The sequence below is a fragment of the Oncorhynchus nerka genome, linkage group LG20, assembly GCF_034236695.1.
Source record: "Oncorhynchus nerka isolate Pitt River linkage group LG20, Oner_Uvic_2.0, whole genome shotgun sequence".
Lineage (NCBI taxonomy): Eukaryota > Metazoa > Chordata > Actinopteri > Salmoniformes > Salmonidae > Oncorhynchus > Oncorhynchus nerka.
The window spans coordinates 38193412-38217385 of record NC_088415.1 but is presented as its reverse complement, the minus strand read 5'-3'; the positions used below and the strand labels follow the sequence as shown (position 1 = coordinate 38217385).

The following is a 23974-nucleotide window of genomic DNA, read 5'->3' as shown; positions in this document are numbered from 1 at the left end:
CTCCTGTGTCTAGGTATAGAATTAACCCTAATTTGTGCAGTCTGTAATAGTTTCAGGGTTTCAGGTTTTCATTCATTGTTTCTGGAATTGGCCTTCCATAGAAAAATGTGGTCAGAGGTTCTACAAGAGATGGATAAAGTTTATTTGAATGCTCTCCCCAGCTGGGTGCAAATTCTTGTATACTGGGAACAAGAGATGAGGATTTAACACTTAACTACAAATGTATTCTTCTGCTGTGGCCATCTGATAAGGCTCCCTCAAGAAGTCAATGGGAACAAAGGATCATTGATTTAATTCCCAATGAGGCTTTCTCTACAGCATTTCTTTAAGATGTGGAACCCCTTTTTGAACTAACTTGGCCAAAACAAAGCCCACATTTAATTTCAGGACTGCCTGGCCTGGTGCGATTTCCACAAAAGTATTCAAAATAAAAAATTATCACATTTACTTAAGTATTTACATAAGAATTCAGACCCTTTACTCACTACTTTGTTGAGGCACCTTTAGCAACGATAACAGCCTTGTCTTCTTGGGTATGACTCTACAAGCTTGGCACACATGTATTTGGGAGTTTCTCACATTCTTCTCTGCAGATCCTCAAGCTCTGTCAGGTTGGATGGGGAGGATTGCCGCACAGCTATTTTCAGATCTCTCCAGAGATGTTGAATCGACTTCAAGTCCGGGCTCTGGCTGGGCCACTCAAGAACATGCAGAGGCTTGTACCGAAGTGTGCTTAGGGTCATTGTCCTGTTCGAAGGTAAACCTTCGCCCCAGTCTCCGGTCCTGAGCTCTCTGGAGTGAAGATCTCTCTGTACTTTGCTTCGTTCATCTTTCCCTCGATCCTGACTAGTCTCTCCGTCCCTGCCGCTGAAAAACATCCCTACAGCATGATGCTGCCACCGTATGCTTCACCATAGGGATGGTGCCAGGTCTCCTCCAGACCTGATGCTTGGTATTGACCAAATAGTTCAATCTTGGTTTCATCAGATGAGAGAATCTTGTTTCTCATGGTCTGAGAGTCCTTAAGATACCTTTTGGCGAACTCCAAGCAAGCTGTCATGGGCCTTTTACCGAGGAGTGGCTTCCGCCTGGCCACTCTACCATAAAGGCCTGATTGGTGCAGTGCTGCAGCGATGGTTATCCTTCTGGAAAGTTCTCCCATCTCCCAGAGGAACTCTGGGGAGCAAGACCATTGGGTTCTTGGTCACCTCCCTGACCAAGGCCTTTCTCCCCCGATTGCTTAGTTTGGCTGGGAGGCCAGGTCCTGAGTGCTCTGGTGCGAAGATCTCTGTACTTTGCTTCGTTCATCTTTCCCTCGATCCTGACTAGTCTCTCAGTCCCTGCCGCTGAAAAAATACCCACAGCATGATGCTGCCACTTCCATGCTTCACCGTAGGTATGATGCCAGGTTTCCTCCAGACGTGATGCTTGCCATTCAGGCCAAATAGTTCAATCTCCACAGAGGAACTCTGGGGCTCTGTCAGAGTGATCATCGGGTTTTTGATCATCTCCCTGACCAAGGCCTTTCTCCCCCGATTGCTAAGTTTGGCCGGGCGGCCAGCTCTAGGAAGACGATCAATAGAAACAGGATGCACCTGATCTGAATTTCGAGTCTCATAGCAAAGGGTCTGAATAGTTATGTAAGTAAGGTATTTCTATTTTTTTTTTATGTAAGTTAGCAAATTCAAAAACCGGGTTGTCGCTTTGTCATTATGGGTTATTGTGTGTAGATTTGAGGTGAAAAATATTTTATCCATTTTAGAATAAGGATGTAACGTGTCAATGTGGAAAGTCAAGGGGTCTGAATACTTTCCGAATGCACTGTATGTCGGCTTTTTAAAACTTTTTACACATACTTGACCTCTGTGATTGTGTCGTCTGGTGCTTGTATGTCTATGATCTGCATAAATCCATTTAAATTCAATCAATTTTTGACAGCACCCCGTTTGACTTGACCAAAACCTTCCATACATATTTGGCCATTGTAGGAAATGGAAAATATACACGTTTTGAGATATAATTTAAACGCTTACAAACAGGGTTGTCTGGATTTAAAAAATATATATACTAGAAATGTATTTTTGTTCTCTTTAACATAAATTAGCAAAAACATGTTTGAAATAAATAATCAAATAGTTTGACCACACTGTAAGCTTTGAAATTATATGAAACTCAACCATTGATCTTTTCCAGTGATGAAGACACGGATGTGTCATGGTATGGTGGGGGTATGAAAAATGGGTCAACTTTGAGCACCTTTTATCTCTTGTATTTTTGCATTCAGGGAAAAATTAACTTAAGGACCACTTCTTCTATGGACAAACGTGCATGGAAGGTTTTGTTTAAATCAAAAGTGATGCTGTCAAAAATGGAGTCTTTTTTTATTGTTTTGTCTGTCTGTTCCTCTTGTTTATCTATTTCTGTATCAAAGTTATGCTCTTTATTCCCCTTTGTTTATTGTTTTTTAGCCTTGTTTTATTGTATGATATGTGTTTTTCTTACTCTGTAAAAGCCACAAGTTAATCCAAAAATAAAAAGCAGCCCTTGGTGTGATATTGCCATAAGTACAGTGGTAATGAACAAGTAATCCATAGGTTACTGTGTAATTACAGTTGTATCATGTAATGTCTTACTATTGTCATTTCTATTTTGTAAAACTGCAACCCAACATTTTACCCTCCTTTTGCAGCCACCAACATGCAGCCTGCTGGCTGGTCCTGATTGGCTACCTGCTGGATTTGGCAGATGGGGCAGTTGCCAGGCGACTTGATGCATGCTCACCACTAGGTGAGTGGAGTGGTGTCCAATACCTCTAGCCGGGGCTAAACTTCCACTGAGACACTGATGATTCACTAGCCTGAAACATGTAGTTATGACAAGGACTATGAGCGGGAAAGACACCACAAACAGGATCAGGCTAGTGATGCACACAACACAGCCATCTACTACTGGCGCTGGTCATTATAGCTGATGGATCAAATGGCCTAATGGGCAACGCAACGGTTACGACCTTAAAAGACAAAAATAGATGCCATGTATAATTCAGAAGAAAATTTACCAACCTACAGTGCATTCGGAAATTATTCAGACCCCATGATCTCCCCCCACCTCACTTTGTTACTTTACAGCCTTATTCTAAAATTGATTTGTTCCTCATCAATATGCACACAATACTGACATAATGACAAAGCGAGAACAGGTTTAGACATTTTTGCAGATTTATTACAAATAAAAAACAGAAACCTTATGTAAATTAGTATTCAGACACTTTGAGACTCAAAATTGGGCACAGGTGCATCCTGTTTCTATTGATCATCCTGTACATAATTTGGAAAGGCGCACACACCTGTCTATATAAGGTCCCACCGTTGACAGCCATGTCAGCAAAAACCAAACCATGAGGTCGAAGGAATTGTCCGTAGAGCTCCGAGACAGGATTGTTTCGAGGGACAGATCTGGGGATGGGTACCAAAACATTTCTGCAGCATTGAAGGTCCCCAAGAACACAGTGGCCTTCATCATTCTTAAATGGAAGAATTCGGAACATGTCTCTGAATTTCCTTGAGTGGCCCAGCCAGAGCCCGGACTTGAACCCGATCGAACATCTCTGGAGAGACCTGAAAATAGCTGTGCAGCAACGCTCCCCATCCAACCTGACAGAGCTTGAGAGGATCTGCAGAGAAGAATTTGAGAATCTCCCAAAATACAGGTGTGCCAAGAAGACTTGAGGCTGTAATCACTGCCAAAGTTGCTTCAACAAAGAATTAAGTTAAGGGTCTGAATACTTATGTAAATGTCATCTCATTTTTTCCACAACAAAAACATTTGATTAGAAAGAAAATCTGTTTTTGCTTTGCATTATGAGGTATTGTGTGTAGATTGATGAGGAAGGAAAAACTATTTAATCAATTTTAGAATAAGGCTGTAATGTAACAAAATGCACTGTATATACATATTTTAGAGATAGAACCCAATCAGCATAAACAAAAAAGGTGCTATCCAGAACCTTAAGGTTATTTGGCTGTCCCCTTCGGAGAACCCTTAGAATAACCGTTTTGGTACCATGTAAAACTGTTGGGTTTCCACAGAGGGTTCTACATGGAGCCCAACATATACTTTTTTCCCTGGAACCAAAAAGGGTTCTCCTATGGGACAGTAGGTTGTATACTGCAACAAGTTTGTACCAAACGGGTTTTCCTTACAAATACCCTATTAAAAACATTCATTAATGTTTGGGAGAATCCAAAGGGAACTTAAGCGATAGCAAACCACAGAAAAACGAATCTCGTTGCAGTAAGTGTACTTGCTGTCATTTAGCTGTGCTGATCAGCTTCTATCTCTGTAGGTAGATCAGTAAATTATCTTCTCTGCATTGCACTGGTTCCATGTCTTTGTTGAATTCTGTCTGCCGTAGACTGTGTATTATTAGGAAATAGCCTAGCTAATGATAAAATTTTAAAAAGTTTATTTAAATATATATATATTTTTTAAAGCAAACTCCTATTGTACACGACACAGCATATTCTCAAGTGATCAAAACGGGATATGACGTAATAAAAAGGCACATGCAGGTGGCTTTATACATAACGACCTCCTGTGTGCAGATAGTCACGTCTACACTGCCATGGATCCCACGGCTGCCTGAAATAGCTCCCAGCACCACAATGCATCGTCACCCGGATATTTCAGGGGCTTTGTGTTCCAACACTGTTTTTCTGCATGACTTTGCAGGTGGGTGTTGTTGTGCCCCCGTTTTTGTGTCAGTTGAACTTTCACTTTCCGACTAAGCAGTCTGATTTGGGGGGGGCTCATGCTCCAATTGTCTGTTTTATCCCAATGCTTTCGGCACTCAACATATCTGAAATTGCTGAAATTGTTGACCCCTGTGCTGTGGAATTCCATCTCGTTCATTGAAGCTGGGGTCAGAATCACCTCCTGCTCGACTCTCGGTGACAACATGCTCCCTGCTCTGGGGGGACAAGCAGACTGTGGCATTCGGGAATGTTGTTTACAAAGGAAAGTGGCAGGCCTGTTATGCTGACACCGACATTTCCACTACAGATGACCCCTTTTTACATAAACACAAATGCGCACACAGGAAAGGGAGAAGTAGACCATTGGCATCAACGAGATTAGATCAACTTGTTTGGTTTTATGTTAGCAGTGAACTAACCTCACAGCAGTAGCATGTAGACATTAATCTGAGACAAGTCATGAGACAAATGTATAACTGGTCAATTCCTGTCGTTCTCTCTGGTTCAGGTGCTAAACTGGATGATTTTGCAGATTTCACAACCTTTGGGATTGCAACATCATTGCTCCTGAGGACACATGCCTTAATGGACAACATCCTGTGCATGTGCTACGTCCTGTCTGTGTTTGTCCGCCTCTGCTTCTTCTCCAGCGGTAAGTGACTTTTTGCAAGGAAACGTGAAATGCCAGGATAATGGCATGATCAATTTCACTCTTCGTGTATTTATCATTCAAAGTACAGTCTAGGCTGAATAAAGACTGAATAATGTCAGATTCGGTCTTCATTTAGGTCTCGTCTCTCTTTCTGTGGTTATTCATCTCCAGGCATCCCCTTCATGTACCGTGGCCTGCCATGTATCTACTCTTCCGCCATCCTGGCCTGTCTCTCCCTGTTGACCGGAGGTAACATGGTGATCCTGCGGGTCACTGCTGTGGCCATGATCCTCTTCATGGTCAACCAGGGCTTCTACCCTCACGACAGGGTCCTGGAGTCACAGGCCTGGAAGAAGGTGGTCTACGCTGGAGGTAATACACCAGATGCGGTGTTTCTTGGTCCAGGGGACAAAGGAGTGCACTATTTAGTGTTTGCCCTAGCACTACACATCTGATTCAATGAATCAAAGGGTTGATGATGAGTGGAATCATATGTGTAGTGCTAGCCTCGTACAACCAAGCCTGATCTCGTGCATAAATCATTTGCTGCGCGGATCGTTTATATAAGCTGGCCGGATCAGGCTGGTTACACGGGGCGAGTGTAGTGCTACGGCAAAGACAGAATGGTTCACCTCTTTGGGTCCCCAGGACCAGGGTTAACAAACTGCACCAGTAGAATAGGTAGTAGAGAGATGCTGAATTAGCTCTTGAAAATGTAGAATTCAAGTTAGAAACACACAAAAAAAAGCTGAGGCTGCACGTTCAAATCGACGGCCCTCTTCCGCCCCCCCGTCCTGCCAACCTCTGGAAGCCTCTTCCCCAGAACAACTGTATCACGTTCTGCACTTTGTGCTACTTTACCTTTTTTTGGTTTGTGTTTTTTTTTTTTTTTTTTTTTACGTAGCTGCTGTTCATTTTCTCTCTTTTTTTCCACGTTTCTCACGACACCATCGTGAATTATTATTCTTCACGTTTTACGGGTGAAACACCCATGCAGCATCTGCATGCCAACCATTTTCATGGGAAAAAATGCATTTAGATATTTTTGAATTATGTAGTGTTTTTGTGAACAACTTTTAAAGCAGATGTTAAACTGTATCTTATCTGGGTTTTGTTTCAATCAAAGCACATTTTGCTAAAATCTCTTTTTTTTTTTAAATGAGGTGGATGTTTTTGTCTTAGTGACATTATACTATGCTATTATATTCAGTTATGTAGAACACTAATGAATCATTATGTGATCTTGCAGATATTGATTCAGCTTTATTAAATGAGCACTGTTCTCCATTATTATAGTTTTCTGTTTCTATACTAGATTTTTTGAAACATCTGTTTTTTGTTTTTTAAATGTATTCAGTTAAGTTTGTTCATTTTCCGACTAGGTTTTTATTCAGTTTTAGTTTTAGTTTGATAAAAACGTTCATATTTTATATTATTCCGTTTTTTGGTGTTAGGGACAGAAAGTATCCTGCATGGGAGGCTTAGCAGCCATTGTTTGCATTGTAGGTTCTAGTTCTTCCCTGTTAGCTAGTAGTCTCGGAAATCCCAGACCTAGAGCAACAGCACATGTTGGATTCTCTTGGACATTTCAACAACAACAAAAATTCTGGGGAGGTTCTTCAGATCGACAACTCTCCCAAAAAATCCTGAGTTTGGGTAGGCGGGCCAAAGCCTGTAAAATCAAACTTTCTGTAGCCTGTAGAAAGATGTCGCGATTTGATAAACGTTTTCAGGCAAAACCTTTGCAGTGGTTTTAGTGAAGGCAGAGGATGCAAACTAGCCACTTACGAAATGCACTCATTAAAAATAACTTCTGATCTCCTCCTTGCTAGTTAGCTAGCTACTATGTTGTGTCCAGCGAGGATGTTGGCACTAGGCCGTGACATCAGGCAGTTCAATAGAGATCATTACATGGAAATAACACATTTTTGCATGAACATTGCCATTGAGGGCTTCCACCATTTTGAAGTAGTCAATTGGGTGAGACTTCCTATGGGTTAAGGTAGGATCACATAATTCCATTTTGTTCATCAGGAGGGATCAGACAATTAATTATACTTGTGAGCAAACATTCCATAACTTGAGGTGGCAGTAAATCGCCAACATTTCCTTTATGCTTGTTCAAACAACACATTTCCCGGTGGCCATATGCACCCTTTCAGTTTGTTTAACAACGCATAGAAGTATTAGAAAAAGAAAATGGACTACTTCAAAATGGAGATAGCCTCAATGGAGCTGTCCGTGCTCCCACAGACGCCATTTCCCCCAGCCTCTGACGAATTGTCTGCTTTCAGAGCGCCTCAGACAGACTTTACTGGAAGCCTATGGCAGGAGCGGATGATCTCTGTCCACCACCATCTAGCGCAACTCGTAGAACCTTCCCCTAAGTGTGCTGCATCCAGGAGCCAGTATTGTTTCTGTGTGCAACAAAGAGAACCCTCTGAATCAGAACTCGGTGAGCTTGTGCAATATGGAAATACACTGCCTATTCACAGCTGCTTTTGTAGTATCTGCTAAGAAGAGTTTGACACTTCACAAACAGCCAGTGGCAAGCCAGCTCCCACATAGATGGGTCCAACAATCTCCTCCAGTTCTTTATAGTAGTTGTAGCGTTCTACGTCATTGGTATACAAAATATTGTGTGTTCACTTTTTACTGGGATAGTGTTCTGCACAACGACATACTGTACATCATTCTGCCTCTGATGGCATCTTTACTTTTTCTATTTGAAAACAGTGTACATCACGTTACAGGATGGCTAGCACGTTACGCTGGCTAGCTATTAGCGTGAACGGTGATGTTTAGAAGTTGTGGCGATATGTTCCTACTACCTGGGGTTCTGGGAAGTTATTTCAGCATAATTAATTTTACCGACCCAATAAGATCCCACCTTGTCGAGACTATTTTGTTTTATCGACAATTGGAAAGTTTACCGAAACGTTTTCTGTTTCAGTCAGTCCTGTCATGCTTTTTTTTTATGGGCATGCACTTTATTCGCATAACAAGGTTTGATGGAAACATGGTTAATAACCAAAGGCGCGTCAATTCGAGTGACCAGTCTGCTGCACATATGGTACAATGTGTATGGGGGGTAAATTCAATTGTTTATAGTTACAACAGACAATGATTGTTTATAGTTACAACAATTTGGTGAAGTTTCTACACCAGACAAAGACACCCAATCGTGTGTGTGGGTCGAGTGAGAACAGGAGGAAGGGAAGCGGAGCAGAGGGAGCAATGGCTACATAAAAACAAATAAGTGGTGTAAAGTAGAGAATCCCGCACATGTGCAGACGGTCCGGTTGTTTACCTATTGGGAAGTGGCATCCAGAGAATTTAGTCCACACAGCTACTCTGTAAAAACTGTTCTGGGATAGTTAATATAGCACCTTTTTTAGAGATGTTTAAACAATTCTTCAAAAAATGGATGTTTGGTCCTGTGAAGTCTATTGGAATGTTGATACCAGGGGCCTCATTTGTAAAGGTGAGTATGTATAAAAAAACATGTACCCCAAAATGTGCATGCACCAGTTTTCCCACTTTTAATACTGAACTTGATGTGAGTGTTTTTAGACCATGAGTACGCATATCTTCTAGTGGTTGTACTATTGTATTGCAAGTAGAACTAAGTATTTTTATTTTTTTGCAAACGGGGGATATTATGACGCTTATTCATAATCACAAGATGCAGCCATTTGCCGTTAGTGAGAAGAGCAAAAATATATATTTTTTTAAATCTCAAATAATTAGATTTAGGAATCTATTTACTATTTTATTTTCATGACCATTGCAGAATAAATTCCTCACCTTTTTCTAGCAATGATTGGTTCATATTCCCGGAGTAGCCATGAAACAAATGATTATGCGTATCTCTCATTTAAGTAAGTTGGTTACGTTTTTCAGGTTTCTCTGTATGTGATCCCACAGGCAGCACCGTTTTATTGCCTACAGACTCATTTACCAGGTGAACCTCGAGACAGTTGATATTCTTTTTATTACTTGGAAGTAGGCCTATGTATGCTACTGCAGTATGTCATTTCAATATGTTTTGAGTAGCTCAGACAATGTTTCCCAATTGGAAATCAAACATTATGCAGACAGATCCATTGTTTTTCTCGTTCAGAAACTCAGTCCTTTTCTACGTACAGCATACATTCTACCAACCTTGTAAATAGACGGTAGATTATATCAAATATTTGACACTGAGTCGGCTACAGTATTGCTGTGTGACAGGAGCAAGACAGTCTAAGCCTTTGTAATCTCAGAACCTATACCAAGGCAGGACATGGAAACATAACATAATCCATTGATAAACATAATATTGAGCAACAATTCATCCTTTGCATAAAAGTGTGGGCTGTAGCCTACTTCTAAATTGTTTCCAAATATACAATAAATCAAACAGAATGTGCAGACAGGCATTTGGTATAGGCAGCCAGGGATGGGTATAAATGACAAAATACCCTGAAGACCAATGTAATAAAATGTAAGTAACCAGCAGAACAGCAACAACATTCTCTGTCAAGGTTACATAAACGTCTTGCTATGACTGTGATATGATGTTGTTGATCTACCTTAGTTGAATGTACTGTCACTCTGGATAAGAGCTTCTGCTAAATTACCAAAATGTATATGTGAAAATGAACTGCAAAGCACACTGGGTATTGTCATTGGGCTTGTTGTGGGGCAGTGCTCATAAGAGTAATACTCAGCATGCTTTGCAATGGTTGATTTAAAAAAAAAAAAACATTTAGATGTGGTTGATTTAATAGCTGCTCTTATCACACCTTTGTGCCATCAAACTTGATACCAATTTAGGGTGGAAGGGGGCCACAAAATTGGGAACCGCTATAAAGAAATGGAATAGAAAAAGTATTTTGAAATTACAGCTTTTGAAAGGATCTTGTTACAAAATACATTGGAGTGTATTTCAGCCCAGTGTAATACAAAATACATTGGAGTGTATTTCAGCCCAGTGTAATACAAAATACATTGGAGTGTATTTCAGCCCAGTGTAATACAAAATACTCAGAGGTAATTCAAATACATGTAACAGAAATACTGCCCATCTCTATAGGAAGCATGCGTGTTTAATTTGAAAAAGTTACTGCAAAATATCAAAATATTGTGCCCACGCTTCTACAGAAATGTGATCAAATATGCTATTGTTCATTTACAAACTGTTGTGACCTAATTCCAATGGTATCAAATGATACACCATAGAAGGTGGAGGGCGTTTTCTGGGCGGAGTTTGATGCTCATTCACAGTTTTACGACAGGTAAACACGGGAGAAAATGCATTTATGGCTTGCACCAAGTTTATAGATCTTTTTTTTTTTTTTGACGTACATATTCTTTTCTGAAATGGCACACGCAGATATTTAGTACGACATTTACACAATGGTTAATGGGGCAAAAAAGTACATATTTTCCACCATAATTTGCAAATAAATTCATTAAAAATCTTTTTCCTCATTTTGTCTGTCATAGTTGAAGTGTACCTATGATGGACATTACAGGCCTCTCATCTTTTTAAGTGGGAGAACAAGCACAACTGGTGGCTGACTAAATGCTTTTTTGCCCCACTGTATCAACCGTGTGTAGATTTCTTACTAAATTATGGCATTTGTGGAGATTCTACGATTTGCGTGCGCCAAAAATTATTGGGATTTATCAAACTGTCGCTCGTAATATATACGCATGTCTTCACTGATAAATCAGAGCCATGCTATATTTGTGTGCTCGAGACAGAGCGTTACAACCCGGCCTGGAAAACACCCTCCATTCACCTTATTATGGAAACAAAAACGCACTCAATTGCTGTATGATTTGGAGATGTTGGTACTTGGCCATCTCTGTTTCTTAAAGAAATCGGAATAGCAAATTAGATCACATTTCTGTAGGATGTTTTAATCTTTTGCAGTAAATTTTTCGCCGCAAAAAAAATGCATGCCACCTATAGCGAGTGCCAAATACTGTCCGTGCATTCTGCAAGATTGTTTTGTCTATTGAAGAATTTAAAAGTAAATGCGGCCTACCGCCCCACACGTCTATGCAAAATATTCTTGTTCAATATTCTGTTTGTCAATACATGATTGTGTTTCTATATCCTGCCTTGGTACACGCTATTATGTTGAGCTCCTATTGCACAGCAATACTAGCTACACATACTTACGTAGGTTACTGGTCTATTTACTTTCGAGCATGGTTGGCTATTGAATGAGCGGTGGATAAATGCTAGCGTAATATTGTGTAGAGGGAATAGATGAGTTATGTAATTAAATGAGCAACATGGCCTGCAATATGATTGTGATTTAGACCTACGTGGGCATAATAAATGTATTAGGTGACATGCTGCTATACGATCTTCTTAACAACTGCAAATGCATCCATTTTGTCATTAGGCTACTTTTTATTAGCCTACCATTATTATAATTCCTGTGCAAACACTTACATCTCCTGAAAAATAACTATATTTGCTTGCAATACAAAAGATTTGCACACTTTCCTGTCAAGTTCAACATTTCTAAATACCAACCTTTGTGGGTAAACTTGCGCAAGCAGAGTAGGCTTTTTATGCTCACGCACCTTTGATAAATGAGGCCGCAGGTACTTTAAACATGTGAGCAGTACTACGAATCCTCCATTCAGAATAAGTTCTTACTTGAAGGGCAGTTCCACCAATTTTCAACTTCATTTTCATTATCTTCTGCACAATACAAGTGTCTACATATGTGGGAAATTAAGTAAAGGTCTACCCAATGACATCATTAAAAGTTAAAGCACTGATTTTAAAACATTTTAAAAGAACTGATTATACAACACTATAACCCTAACCCACTATGACTTGGAGAGCAAGACAATACCTTCCCTCTGGCTAAACTCTTTGCAGGTTTTTAAAAATCCCATTATTTATTTATATTAAAAAATATATTAAATCTAATCTTCCTATTTTGTGAAGTCGCAAAGGAGCAATTTTTTTTAGGACTCTTTTTAACCACAGATCAATACTGTAGAAACTCTGCTTTCGCATATGTAGACACTGGTTTGGTGCTGGTGATAATGAATATGGTGTTGAAAAATGGTGGCATTTCCCTTTTTTAAATGGAAATGAAAGCTTTCTAAAATGGTTTCAGATCACAATAATCCAGCCATGAAAAAAGGTAGGCTATTCATTAGGTAGACGACTCATCTCATTTGTTTTTCCTGTTTTGTTTTGCAGGAGTTGTCATGGTGTTCTGTTCCTCTTTCTCTCCGGCATGTGTGTACTACCTGTTGTGGTCTGTCTCCTACATTTTGTTCCCAACATCTCTTTGGAGTTGCAAAGTGTAGTAGGAGTTAAAGGCCTTGCTCCAAACTCACACATGGCTTGTCAACAGGCCGTCCGGCGGGGTTAACTAAAGCTCCCAGACTGCTGCTGCTAGCTATCCACAGCGGATCGAAAAAGGACGTAAGAGGACGTTTTAATGTTTTTGTAAGATTTAACTGCCTTTTTCATCATGACCACTTGATGGATAATGTAATGTACCTTAGCCATTTTGTTTTTGATTAATACAGTGTTTGAATGTCTAGTTATGTTTTTACAATACAATGGCAGAATTGTACTGTACTGTCTTGTGTGTACTGTGTGCATAATTGTGCTTGAGATTACTCCAACTATTATGAAGTATTTTCAGTAATTAATAGTCATTTGAGACTTACTGTAAACATGGTAGATTCAAACTTATTGCATGCTCCCAATTTGTAATACATATTTAATTCAAAATATTTTATTTTCATCATATTGCAGATACAAAAGAAGTCCATTGTATAATTAAGCAATAAGGCCAGAGGAGGTGTGGTATATGGCCAATATACCATTGCTAAGATCTGTTCTTATGCACGATGCAACACAGAGTGCCTGGATACAGCCATTAGCCATGGTATATTGGCCATATACCACAAACCCGCAAGGTGCCTTATTGCTATTATAAACTGGTTACCAATGTAATTAGAAGAGTAAAAAGTCATTTTGTCATACCCATGGAATACTTAAGTGATAATGTCCGAGAAGCTGGTGTTTGGAGGATATATTGGCACGGGCGTTAGGCCGAGACGAAGTCGTCATCCAAACACCAGCTTCTTGGGCATTATCACTTGTATACAACAGGTTACCAACATATTCAAATAATGATTTACAGATTTTCATAAATTATATTTTGGTGACTTTATTCATTCCATTTAACCCTTCCACGAGATATATAGTCCTGACACAAATCTAGTGTTGCTACCCAAGCCGGCTGGTCATTCGTTGTATCGGTTAGGTTGCCAGAGACGCGACCCAGTCGTTCGTTCTAAATGTTCCATTGCCATACTGGCTGGCAACGTTCTAATCCCTTGCTTGCTAGCCAACTACAGCTAATTTACAGTCACGTATAACAGTGCAGACAGAATAACAACAAAGTAGCTTCATTTTCATTTGTTTTAAGGTGTTTTTTTTTGTGACATTTAATTTCACCTGGCATAGAAAATGTGTTCAGATGAGCTAGCCAACAACACAGCTAACACAATCACTTCAAACTCGAGCTGGAAAGACTGCAAACTAGCTGCACTTTGTTTCGTTTGACCAGTTTTCTATTGATATTTCTTCATATATCCATAAAAATGATGCTGATTCATTTTGACTGGCTGAGAAAAGCTGACTGCCTGTCTCGTCCCGACACCTTCATTACTATGGGACAGCTGGAAATCGAATTTGAATATTGAAACAATGTTGCAAATTTCGGAGACAGACAAGCAAGGTTTATACAAATCTCCGCTGTTAAACTAAATGTTAGTCTAAAAGAAATGTGAGATAATGTCTAGATGCTTTTTGAAGAGGAGATCAAGTTTAACTTCCCTGCCTGGTCTGATGAGACAGTGGATTGCGCAGTCAGATGGAACAGCAGTGGTGGAAAAAGTACCCAATTTTCATACTTTGAGTAAAAGTAAAGATACCTTTTTAATAGAAAATTACTCAAGTGAAAGTCACCCAGTAAAATACTACTTGAGTAAAAGTATTTGTGTTTAAGCCCAGGCTCTGTTGCAGCCGGCCGCGACCGGGAGGTCCATGGGGCGACGCACAATTGGCCTAGCGTCCGGGCTAGGGAGGGTTTGGCCGGTAGGGATATCCTTGTCTCATCGCGCACTAGCGACTCCTGTGGCGGGCCGCGCGCAGTGCACGCTGACCAGGTCGCTAGGTGCACGGTGTTTCCTCCGCCACATTGGTGCGGCTGGCTTCCTGGTTGAATGCGCGCTGTGTTAAGAAGCAGTGCGGCTTGGTTGGGTTGTGTTTCGGAGGACGCATGGCTCTCGACCTTCGTCTCTCCCGAGCCCGTACGGGAGTTGTAGCGATGAGACAAGATAGTAGCTACTAACAATTGGATACCACGAAATTGGGGTGAAAAAAAAGAAAATATTTGTTTAAATATACTTGAATATCTAAAGTATAAATCATATCAAATTGCTCATGCATTTATTTTAATTCTCCGGATAGCCAGGGGCACACTAACACTCAGACTTAATTTACAAACGAAGCATATGTGTTTAGTGTGTCCGCCAGATCAGAGGCAGTAGGGATGTTCTCTTGATAAGTGTGTCAATTTAACAATTTTCCAGTCCTGCTAAGCATTCAAAATATAAGTACTTTTGAGTGTCAGGGAAATGTACTTTTCATTCCATACATTATTTTATTTAGAAATGCAGTAAAGTGAAAGTTGTCCAATAGTAATGTACAGATTCCACCAAAAAACAACTGAAGTTAAAAATACTTTAAAGTTCTACTTAAGTACTTAACACCACTGGAATAGAGTAAATAGGCATTTTAACATCAGATTCAGCAGGTGGTAACTTGTGGAATAGACACAGGCTGGAATGCGGTTTTAACCAATCAGCGTCCAGGATTAGACCCACCTGTTGTATAAGGTCTGATATACCATGGCTTTCAGCATTTAGGGCTCAAACCATCCGGTTTGTTTTTTAAATGATGGTCGACAGACTCTGGTTCATATCTTCTTTTCTACTTAACTCTACCACAGTGATTGTACATAATACATTGTGTGTGCATATGGGATTGTTAAATATTTTGTTTTTTATTTTAACTTCAAAAACCAAGTTTGTTTTTGAGCATCAAACTGCATTCTTTCATTTAAATTTGCCCCTTTTTTTTGTCCTCCTACTATTGCAACGAGAGATTAGTTTCATTTCATTGGAGGCAAAATGTATTCGTGCTTACGTTCCCACCAGATATTTGAATCACTAGAATTACAGTGCTATTTTAAAAAGATGTCACGGGCTAGCTATGGTGAATACAATATTGAGCATCCATGTAAGATAACTGGTTCTCATGTTTAACTCAAAACACATGAGCAAATGTTTTATTCTAAGTAAGGGTTTGACATCTTTCAATTTGATTTACACGAGTGGTTAGGTTTTTATCTCCTGTGAACGTAGCTTTTTATTTGGTATTTGTGCACCTCTGCTTCTGTTTTAGGAGGCTTTGCACTTTCAGTAGTACCAAAAAAATTGCTTTTTACCCAAGGTATATTGATGAATGTATTTTTTTTCCTTTTCGTAACACTAGTGCCGGCCCGAACTGTGCTGGCTTGGATCATTTCCTTTCCTGCTGTCCTTTCCAGCACTGTTCCAGTAACTATGGTTTATGTGTAACTAGTCCTGCTCATCTTGGCTTGGTTCGGCTCCGCTCAGTAGTGTGAAAATATCTAGATATTCCTGTTCTTGATCCAGTCGGTCGAGCAAGGACTTATTCCATTTCCGCATGACTGGGTGTGTTATGAAAATGGCGGTTTGTGCCTCGCTTTAGGATTTTAGATGTGTGTGTGAGTGATGGAGACAATGTGACGAGTTTGTTTTGAAATGTCTTGAGACTGACAACAGCAACTCTACAGTACACCTATAAATGTCACCTCCACGTGGTCCAAACTGCTGGTTTGTTAACATCATGGTCAATGACAAGCAATTTTATGAACAAAATCAACAGCGTAGAGGGAGTGAAGTACACTTAAAGGCCAATTTTGCGTAGCATGATCAGTGACTTCAACTGTATGACCACAATTACATGCCTCATTACTACAGTTCAATGCACAAGAGTGATACTCACCCAATTATAAACCAGTAATCGTCTTATGAAGATCTATTTTTTATTCTGTACCTTTTGACAATAAAACGTGGTGATTTATAATGACTTGCCTGGTTTCATGACAAGATGACACAATTGTGACGTGACAATAACATTAGAAGATTTTTCTTCCTGACATCCATTTTGTGCTGAAATTCTCACTCATCCAAAAATCCCCAGTGTTCTATAACATTTGTACAATCTTACAATAAGGCTATAGGTTGCATTCGCCATACAATACTTACACACCCTTATGTTAAGTCATTTACAACATTTAATCTAGGTTTAATAAAATCTCTTGATGTTGATGCCACAGTACAGTACACCTGAACCTAGAATCAACTACAGCAATGCTTTGTAAGGGACCAAATCCTTGCTTTCAGGGGCAGACTGGGACCAGAAATCAGCCCTGGCGTTTATCACACCAGGCCATTTATTTTCGAGGCCCCCCTCACTGGCCAATTTCTAATTTATCGCCAGATAATAGTTTTGAACAAAAAAAAGTTAAGCTCAATGAGCTAAAAATGGACAAGTCTGCCCCTGCTTGCTTTTAGCCTCTTCATTCATGAATGTGATGCTTTAGGCTAGATATTTAGAGGAGCACACCTGCCCTCTTGGTGTAGTCAAAGATGTCTATGCCCTCTGGGATGTAGATGTCTAGTATCAGGTATGTGTAGGACTTCAGAAGCTTGATGATGGCGGAGAACACAGGCCGGTCCTTGAAGCTCCACATCCAGCAGTACTTCATCAGGTCATACCTGAGAGATCTGAATAGCACAGAATGAGAGCCCAATGACATTAAATAGGTGGCCACAACATGGGGGCGGTACACAGCTAATAACAGGTTTACTTGGCTGTGGAGTGATTGAATATACATTTTCGTTTAATGAGAATATTATACAGACTTTTTGGCCAGGGAAGGACAGATTTACAGGGGTCCTCCACTAAAACTGGTCACCCTAAATTTTGTTAGCTTATTGGTGAGGTATATTTGCAAAATTACTTTAAATCAGATATGTGCAAGGTAACAGTTACCCAATGTGATCAATTCATATAGACGTATAGATTCCAAAAGACCATCTGAGGGTGAGAGGAAAACCACTATCAAGCATGTTGATATTACAAAAAGCAACAAAGGCATGTAGAAATATTTAGTCAGAACGTTAATTAAACAAGCATCTACGTATACTCTAGGCTACGGGGGCAGATTCCCAAACACAGATTAAGTCCCAACGCTCACACATCACTGCTGTCTAGTTGGATGCTTCATCCTCTCTGGAACCTGCCATTTGAGAGGGACATCAGCTGTCCCCTGATTGGCCAGCTTGTCATGTTGGCCTGCTGCCATCTTTGCCACCGAAAACACTGATCTCTCTGAAAAGTGCTGGAGTGGATCCAAGGACTCCGAATCCCTTTGGAGAACAGGGAAATGTATTTAATCTTATTTAAGTCAGTGGATGACTGGAATTAAATGTCTGAAATTAAATTGACCAATTATTTCTCTCTGAACCTTTTATTTAAATGTATCTGAAAAATGTAATAATGATTTTACATAATATTGGGAATAGAATTATTCAACATAGTTGATTAGTAAGAGCACTGCTGAGTAAGATTTCAGCAAAGTAGTTACAGCTAAGTTGAACGTGAAGTCCCGGCCTTTGTTGTCTTACATTCCCCAGGGTCCATAGGTAATGCAGGAGGTTGCCAGGACTACAGAACCAGATACATGGGTAGTGGCTCGTACTGGCACCACAGCATCTGGACTGGACCAGGTGGAGATGTTTACACATTGTCCCATGGAAAAGGATCCCGTCCACAAACTCTTGCCTCAGGCTGTTTTAAGACATTTGAAAGGAGATACAATATACTGCACTTAAGAGATTTCACCAAAGTTTTCAACTTCTCAAAAGGAACAATATCCACTTAACTTGTTTTTCTATTTAATACAGTGGGATGAGAAATTCCCGCTAAGAGGTCAATTCCAAAATGTATTGTTTTTACCTGTGAGGTACTCACAAATCTATTCCATAACTCAAACTTTCTTGGGGCAAACTCTCCAAATAGATGCAACTATGTTCCACACACACAGCCTCTGATAGCGCTGTGCAGTACAAGAGCATTCCCCTGAGTGTCTTGACCACCACAGCAGTAGATATGTCCTCTCCAGAGTGTGCTTCTGCAGATGAGTCCATAGTGGCCCATCTGCTAGAACTCCAGCCCCCCCAGAGAACAGTCTCCTGGGATCTCTCATGGACCAAATGAGCTAATGGGGACACACTCTGACCTGCTGGATGCAATGCAGTAGAGTGCTAAGCATTTGTGACAGCATGCATTTTAATTTCAACTTAAAAATTTTTTTCTTGAAGTTGACCTTATAATGTTCTGTACTATGCCCTTCTACACTATATACAGTGCCTTGCGAAAGTATTCGGCCCCCTTGAACTTTGTGACCTTTTGCCACATTTCAGGCTTCAAACATAAAGATATAAAACTATTTTTTGTGAAGAATGAATCAACAAGTGGGACACAATCATGAAGTGGAACGACATTTATTGGATATTTCAAACTTTTTTAACAAATCAAAAACTGAAAAATTGGGCGTGCACTCTTCCATAAAGGCCAGATTTGTGCAATATACGAATGATTGTTGTCCTATGGACAGAGTCTCCCACCTCAGCTGTAGATCTCTGCAGTTCATCCAGAGTGATCATGGGCCTCTTGGCTGCATCTCTGATCAGTCTTCTCCTTGTATGAGCTGAAAGTTTAGAGGGACGGCCAGGTCTTGGTAGATTTGCAGTGGTCTGATACTCCTTCCATTTCAATATTATCGCTTGCACAGTGCTCCTTGGGATGTTTAAAGCTTGGGAAATCTTTTTGTATCCAAATCCGGCTTTAAACTTCTTCACAACAGTATCTCGGACCTGCCTGGTGTGTTCCTTGTTCTTCATGATGCTCTCTGCGCTTTTAACGGACTTCTGAGACTATCACAGTGCAGGTGCATTTATACGGAGACTTTATTACACACAGGTGGATTGTATTTATCATCATTAGTCATTTAGGTCAACATTGGATCATTCAGAGATCCTCACTGAACTTCTGGAGAGAGTTTGCTGCACTGAAAGTAAAGGGGCTGAATCATTTTGCACGCCCAATTTTTCAGTTTTTGATTTGTTAAAAAAGTTTGAAATATCCAATAAATGTCGTTCCACTTCATGATTGTGTCCCACTTGTTGATTCATTCTTCACAAAAAAATACCGTTTTATATCTTTATGTTTGAAGCCTGAAATGTGGCAAAAGGTTGCAAAGTTCAAGGGGGCCGAATACTTTCGCAAGGCACTGTATACAAAAGTATGTGGACACCCCTTCAAATTAGTGGATTTGGCTATTTCAGCCACACCCATCGCTGACAGGGCTATACAATCGGGAACACAGCCATTCATTCTCCTGGCTTTACTGAAGTGCTCAAAACAAATGTTATTTGTCACAATGCAGTTAAGAAAATACCCGCCAAAAAGTAAGAGATAAGAAGAACAAGTAATTTAAGAGCAGCAGTAAATAACAAAAGCAAGACTATATACAATGGGTACCGACCGGTACAGAGTCAATGTACATGGGCACCGGTATTAAGGTCATATGTACATGTAGGTAGAGTAATTAAAGTGACTATGCATAGACTTTCAACGTGGCACCGTCATAGGATGCCACCGAGTGCTGAAGCGCATAGCGCGTAAAAATAGTCTGTCCTCGGTTGCAACACTCACTACCAAGTTCAAAACTGCCTCTGAAGCAACGTCAGCACAATAACTGTTCGTCGGGAGCTTCATGAAATGGGTTTCTATGGCCGAGCAGGCGCACACAAACCTGAGATTACCATGCGCAATGCCAAGCTTTTGCTGGAGTGGTGTAAAGCTTGCCACCATTGGACTTTGGAAACGCGTTCTCTGGAGTAATGAATCACGCTTCACAATCTAGTAGTCCGACGGATAAAAATCTGGGTTTGGCGGATGCCAGGATAACACTACCTGGCTCAATACATAGTGCGAACTGTAAAAATCGTGGCTGTTTTTTTATGGTTCGGGCTAGGCCCATTAGTTCCAGTGAAGGGAAATCTTAACGCTACAGCATACAATGACATTCTAGACGATTCTGTGGTTCCAACTTTGTGGTAACAATTGTGTGGAAGAACTTGACTGGCCTGCACAGAGCCCTGACCTCAACCCCATCAAATACCTTTGAGATGAATTGGAATGCAAACTGCGAGCCTGGCCTAATCGCCCAACATCAGTGCCCGACCTCAATAATGCTTGTGGCTGAATGGAAGCAAGGCTCCGCAGCAATGTTCCAACATCTAGTGGAAAGCCTTCCCAGAAGAGGCTCCATATTAATGCCCATGATTTTGGAATGAGATGTTCGACGAGCAGGTATCCACATACTTTTGGTCATGTAGTGTTTGTGCCTTCCTAGGTAGTGGAGGTTAGTCATGGTTAACAAAAGTGTACACTAATGCAGAGTGATGATAAGAGCAGATTGCATGAAACATTAATTCTGAAGCATGGTGGGGACTTCACTCAAATCTGCACTTTGTAACTTTTTGGCTGACCCAACCAAATTCACATAGAAATGTGTTATAGATCTGCCATTCTCAATGAAAGCAAGTCTAAGAAGCCGTAAATCTGTTCTACTGTATGTGGGCTATTTCTATGTGTCCCATTCTTAAATTTTGTTTTTGCTTCTTTTACTTTCGGTTTTGGACACTAGCTTCAAACAGCTGAAAATACAATATTTTTGGTTATGGAAAATATATTTTATGGCGGTTTAGATGGTACAATGATTCACTAAACTATACTTACTGGTTTTGTCACATAAACTGAAATGAAGCGAAATATTAGAATTTTAGCAACCAGGAAATGGTGGAGTGATTTCTGCATAGTGCATCTTTAAACAATATTACCGATCTAATACTACATGAGGCATTTACACTGAACAAAAATATAAAATTCAACATGCAAAGTGTTGGTCCCATGTTTCATGAGCTGAAATAAAAGATCCCAGAAATGTTCCATACTCACAAAAAGCTTATCTCGTTCAAATTTGATGCACAAATCTGTTTACATCCCTGTTAGTGAGCATTTCTGATTTGCCAAAATAATCCATCCACCTGATAGGTGTGGCATATCAAGAAGCTGATTAAACAGCATGATCATTACACAGGTGCTGTGGACAATAAAAGGTTGCTCTAAAATGGGCAGTTGTCACACAACACAATGCCACAGATATCTCAAGTTGAGGGAGCGTGCAATTGGCATGTTAACTGCACGAATGTCAATCATTAAATGTTCATTTCTCTACCTTAACCCGCCTCCAACGTCGTTTTAGTGAATTTGGCAGTACGTCCAATCGGCCTCACAACCGCAGACCCCGTGATTGGCGCCGTGTCGGTGAGTGGTTTGCTGATTTCAACATTGTGAACTGAGTGATCCATGATGGCGGTGGGGTTATGGTATGGGCAGGCACAAGCTACAATGACCACAATTGCATTTTATCAATGGCAATTTGAATGCACAGCTACTGTGATGAGATTTGTCGTTCATTCGCCATCACCTCATGTTTCAGCATGATTATTCACAGTCCCATTTCACAATGATCTGTACACAATTCCTGGAAGCTGAAAATGTCCCAGTTCTTCCATGGCCTGAAGACTCACCAGATGTCACCCGTTGAACATGTTTGGGATCGACGTGTACGACAGCGTGTTCCAGTTCCCGCCAATATCCAGCAACTTTGCACAGCCATTGATAAGGAGTGGGACAACATTCCACAATCAACACTATGTGAAGGAGATGTGTTACGTTGCATGAGGCTAATGGTGGTCACACCAGATACTGACCAACAGTTACATGTCTGTATTCCCAGTCATGTGAAATCCATAGATTAGGGCAGTGGCGGAAAAAGTACTCAATTGTCATACTTGAGTAAAGGTAAAGATACCTTAATAGTATAGGACTCAAGTAAAAGTCACCCAGTAAAATACTACCGGAGTAAAAGTATTTGGTTTTAAATATACTTAAGTATAAAAAGTAAAAGTATTAATAACGTCAACTTCCCTTATATTATGTAAACCAGAAAGCACCATTTTATTGTTTAAAAAAATGTATTTACTGATATCCAGGCGCACACACTCAGGCATAATTTGTCTGCCAGATCAGAGGCAGTAGGGATGACCAGGGATGTTCTCTTGATAAGTGTGTGAATTGGACCATTTAAGTCAAAATGTAATTTTGGATGTCAGGGAAAATGTATGGAGTAAAAAGTACATTATTGTCTTTAGATATGTAGTGAAGTAGGCAAAGATATAAATAGTAAAGAAAAGTACAGATACCCCAAAAAACTACTTAAGTAGTACTATAAAGTTATTTAAGTACTTTAAGCAACTGGATTCGGGGGGGGGGGGGGTCTTGGATGGTTGGTGGCCTGGCGGTTGGGAGCTTGTTCTATGGTTTGGGTCCCCGATTTGACTTGGTGTGAGATTTGTTGATGTGCCCTTGGGCGGGGCGCTTGACCATGCGATTGCTCTGGATGAGAGTGTCTGCAAGAGGACAATGTAATGTTAACGTTGAGAGGCTTCCCTGCAGGTAGATTGTATGTTTCTTCAACAGAACTACTCTGTTTATCATATAAGCATAGTTACTTTAACTATACATTCATGTACATACTACCTCAATTGGGCCGACCAACCAGTGCTCCCGCACATTGGCTAAGCGGGCTATCTGCATTGTGTCTCGCCACCCACCACCCCTCTTTTACGCTACTGCTACTCTCTGTTCATCATATATGCATAGTCACTTTAACCATATCTACATGTACATACTACCTCAATCAGCCTGACTAACCGGTGCCTGTATATAGCCTCGCTACTGTATATAGCCTCGCTACTGTATATAGCCTCACTACTGTATATAGCCTCACTACTGTATATAGCCTCACTACTGTATATAGCCTCGCTACTGTTATTTTTCACTGTCTTTTTTTACTGTTGTTTTTATTTCTTTACTTACCTATTGTTCAACCTTTGAAGACACCTGCACATCCATCTGACACCTGCACATCTCTAGGAAGACAGAATTGAAGCAACTCTGTGGGCCATGGAACTACCTGAATAATCACCATAATGGCTAAAGTGTATGGTTGATCAGCAAAAAGCAAAAGGTCTAGGTCTTGTAGGTCTAATAATATGTATTGCAATAATAGGCAGTAACCTAGATGTTATTTGGCAAAGACCACATTACAAAAACACACGTACTCAAAACTTTAACTTACATTAAATACAGGAGCTTTGTAAAGAAACGTATGTGGCAAATATTACAACATGACGACATGGTGTAAACACAATCAGAGGTATATTCATTACACCG

At 40.3% G+C, this 23974-nt stretch overlaps 1 protein-coding gene and 1 long non-coding RNA gene across 6 annotated transcripts in view; one reads left to right on the top strand and one right to left on the bottom strand.

Moving 5' to 3' along the window:
* LOC115102454 (transmembrane protein 269-like) overlaps positions 1-16627 on the top strand; it is a 23332-nt gene extending 6705 nt beyond the window's left edge. For 2 of the 3 annotated variants that reach the window (XM_029622415.2, XM_029622414.2), the window contains exons 5-8: positions 2690-2787; positions 5263-5406; positions 5578-5778; positions 12629-16627. In XM_029622415.2, the coding sequence (XP_029478275.1) occupies positions 2690-2787; positions 5263-5406; positions 5578-5778; positions 12629-12738 (553 nt within the window). In that variant the 3' untranslated portion in view covers positions 12739-16627. Of the gene's footprint in view, positions 1-2689; positions 2788-5262; positions 5407-5577; positions 5779-7700; positions 7862-12628 lie in introns of all 3 variants that reach the window. The other variant, XR_003859454.2, reaches the window with a different exon arrangement.
* LOC115102453 (uncharacterized) lies at positions 16004-23974 on the bottom strand. 3 transcript variants are annotated; one of them, XR_010460172.1, is made up of 4 exons: positions 23618-23974; positions 18232-18394; positions 17802-17973; positions 16004-17641 (listed from the first exon to the last, which is right to left on the bottom strand). It is a non-coding gene; the product is annotated as an uncharacterized LOC115102453 (long non-coding RNA). The 3 variants fall into 3 exon arrangements; XR_003859453.2 differs by having other exon boundaries at positions 16004-17973; XR_003859339.2 differs by lacking the exons at positions 16004-17641; positions 17802-17973; positions 18232-18394 and adding an exon at positions 22673-23148.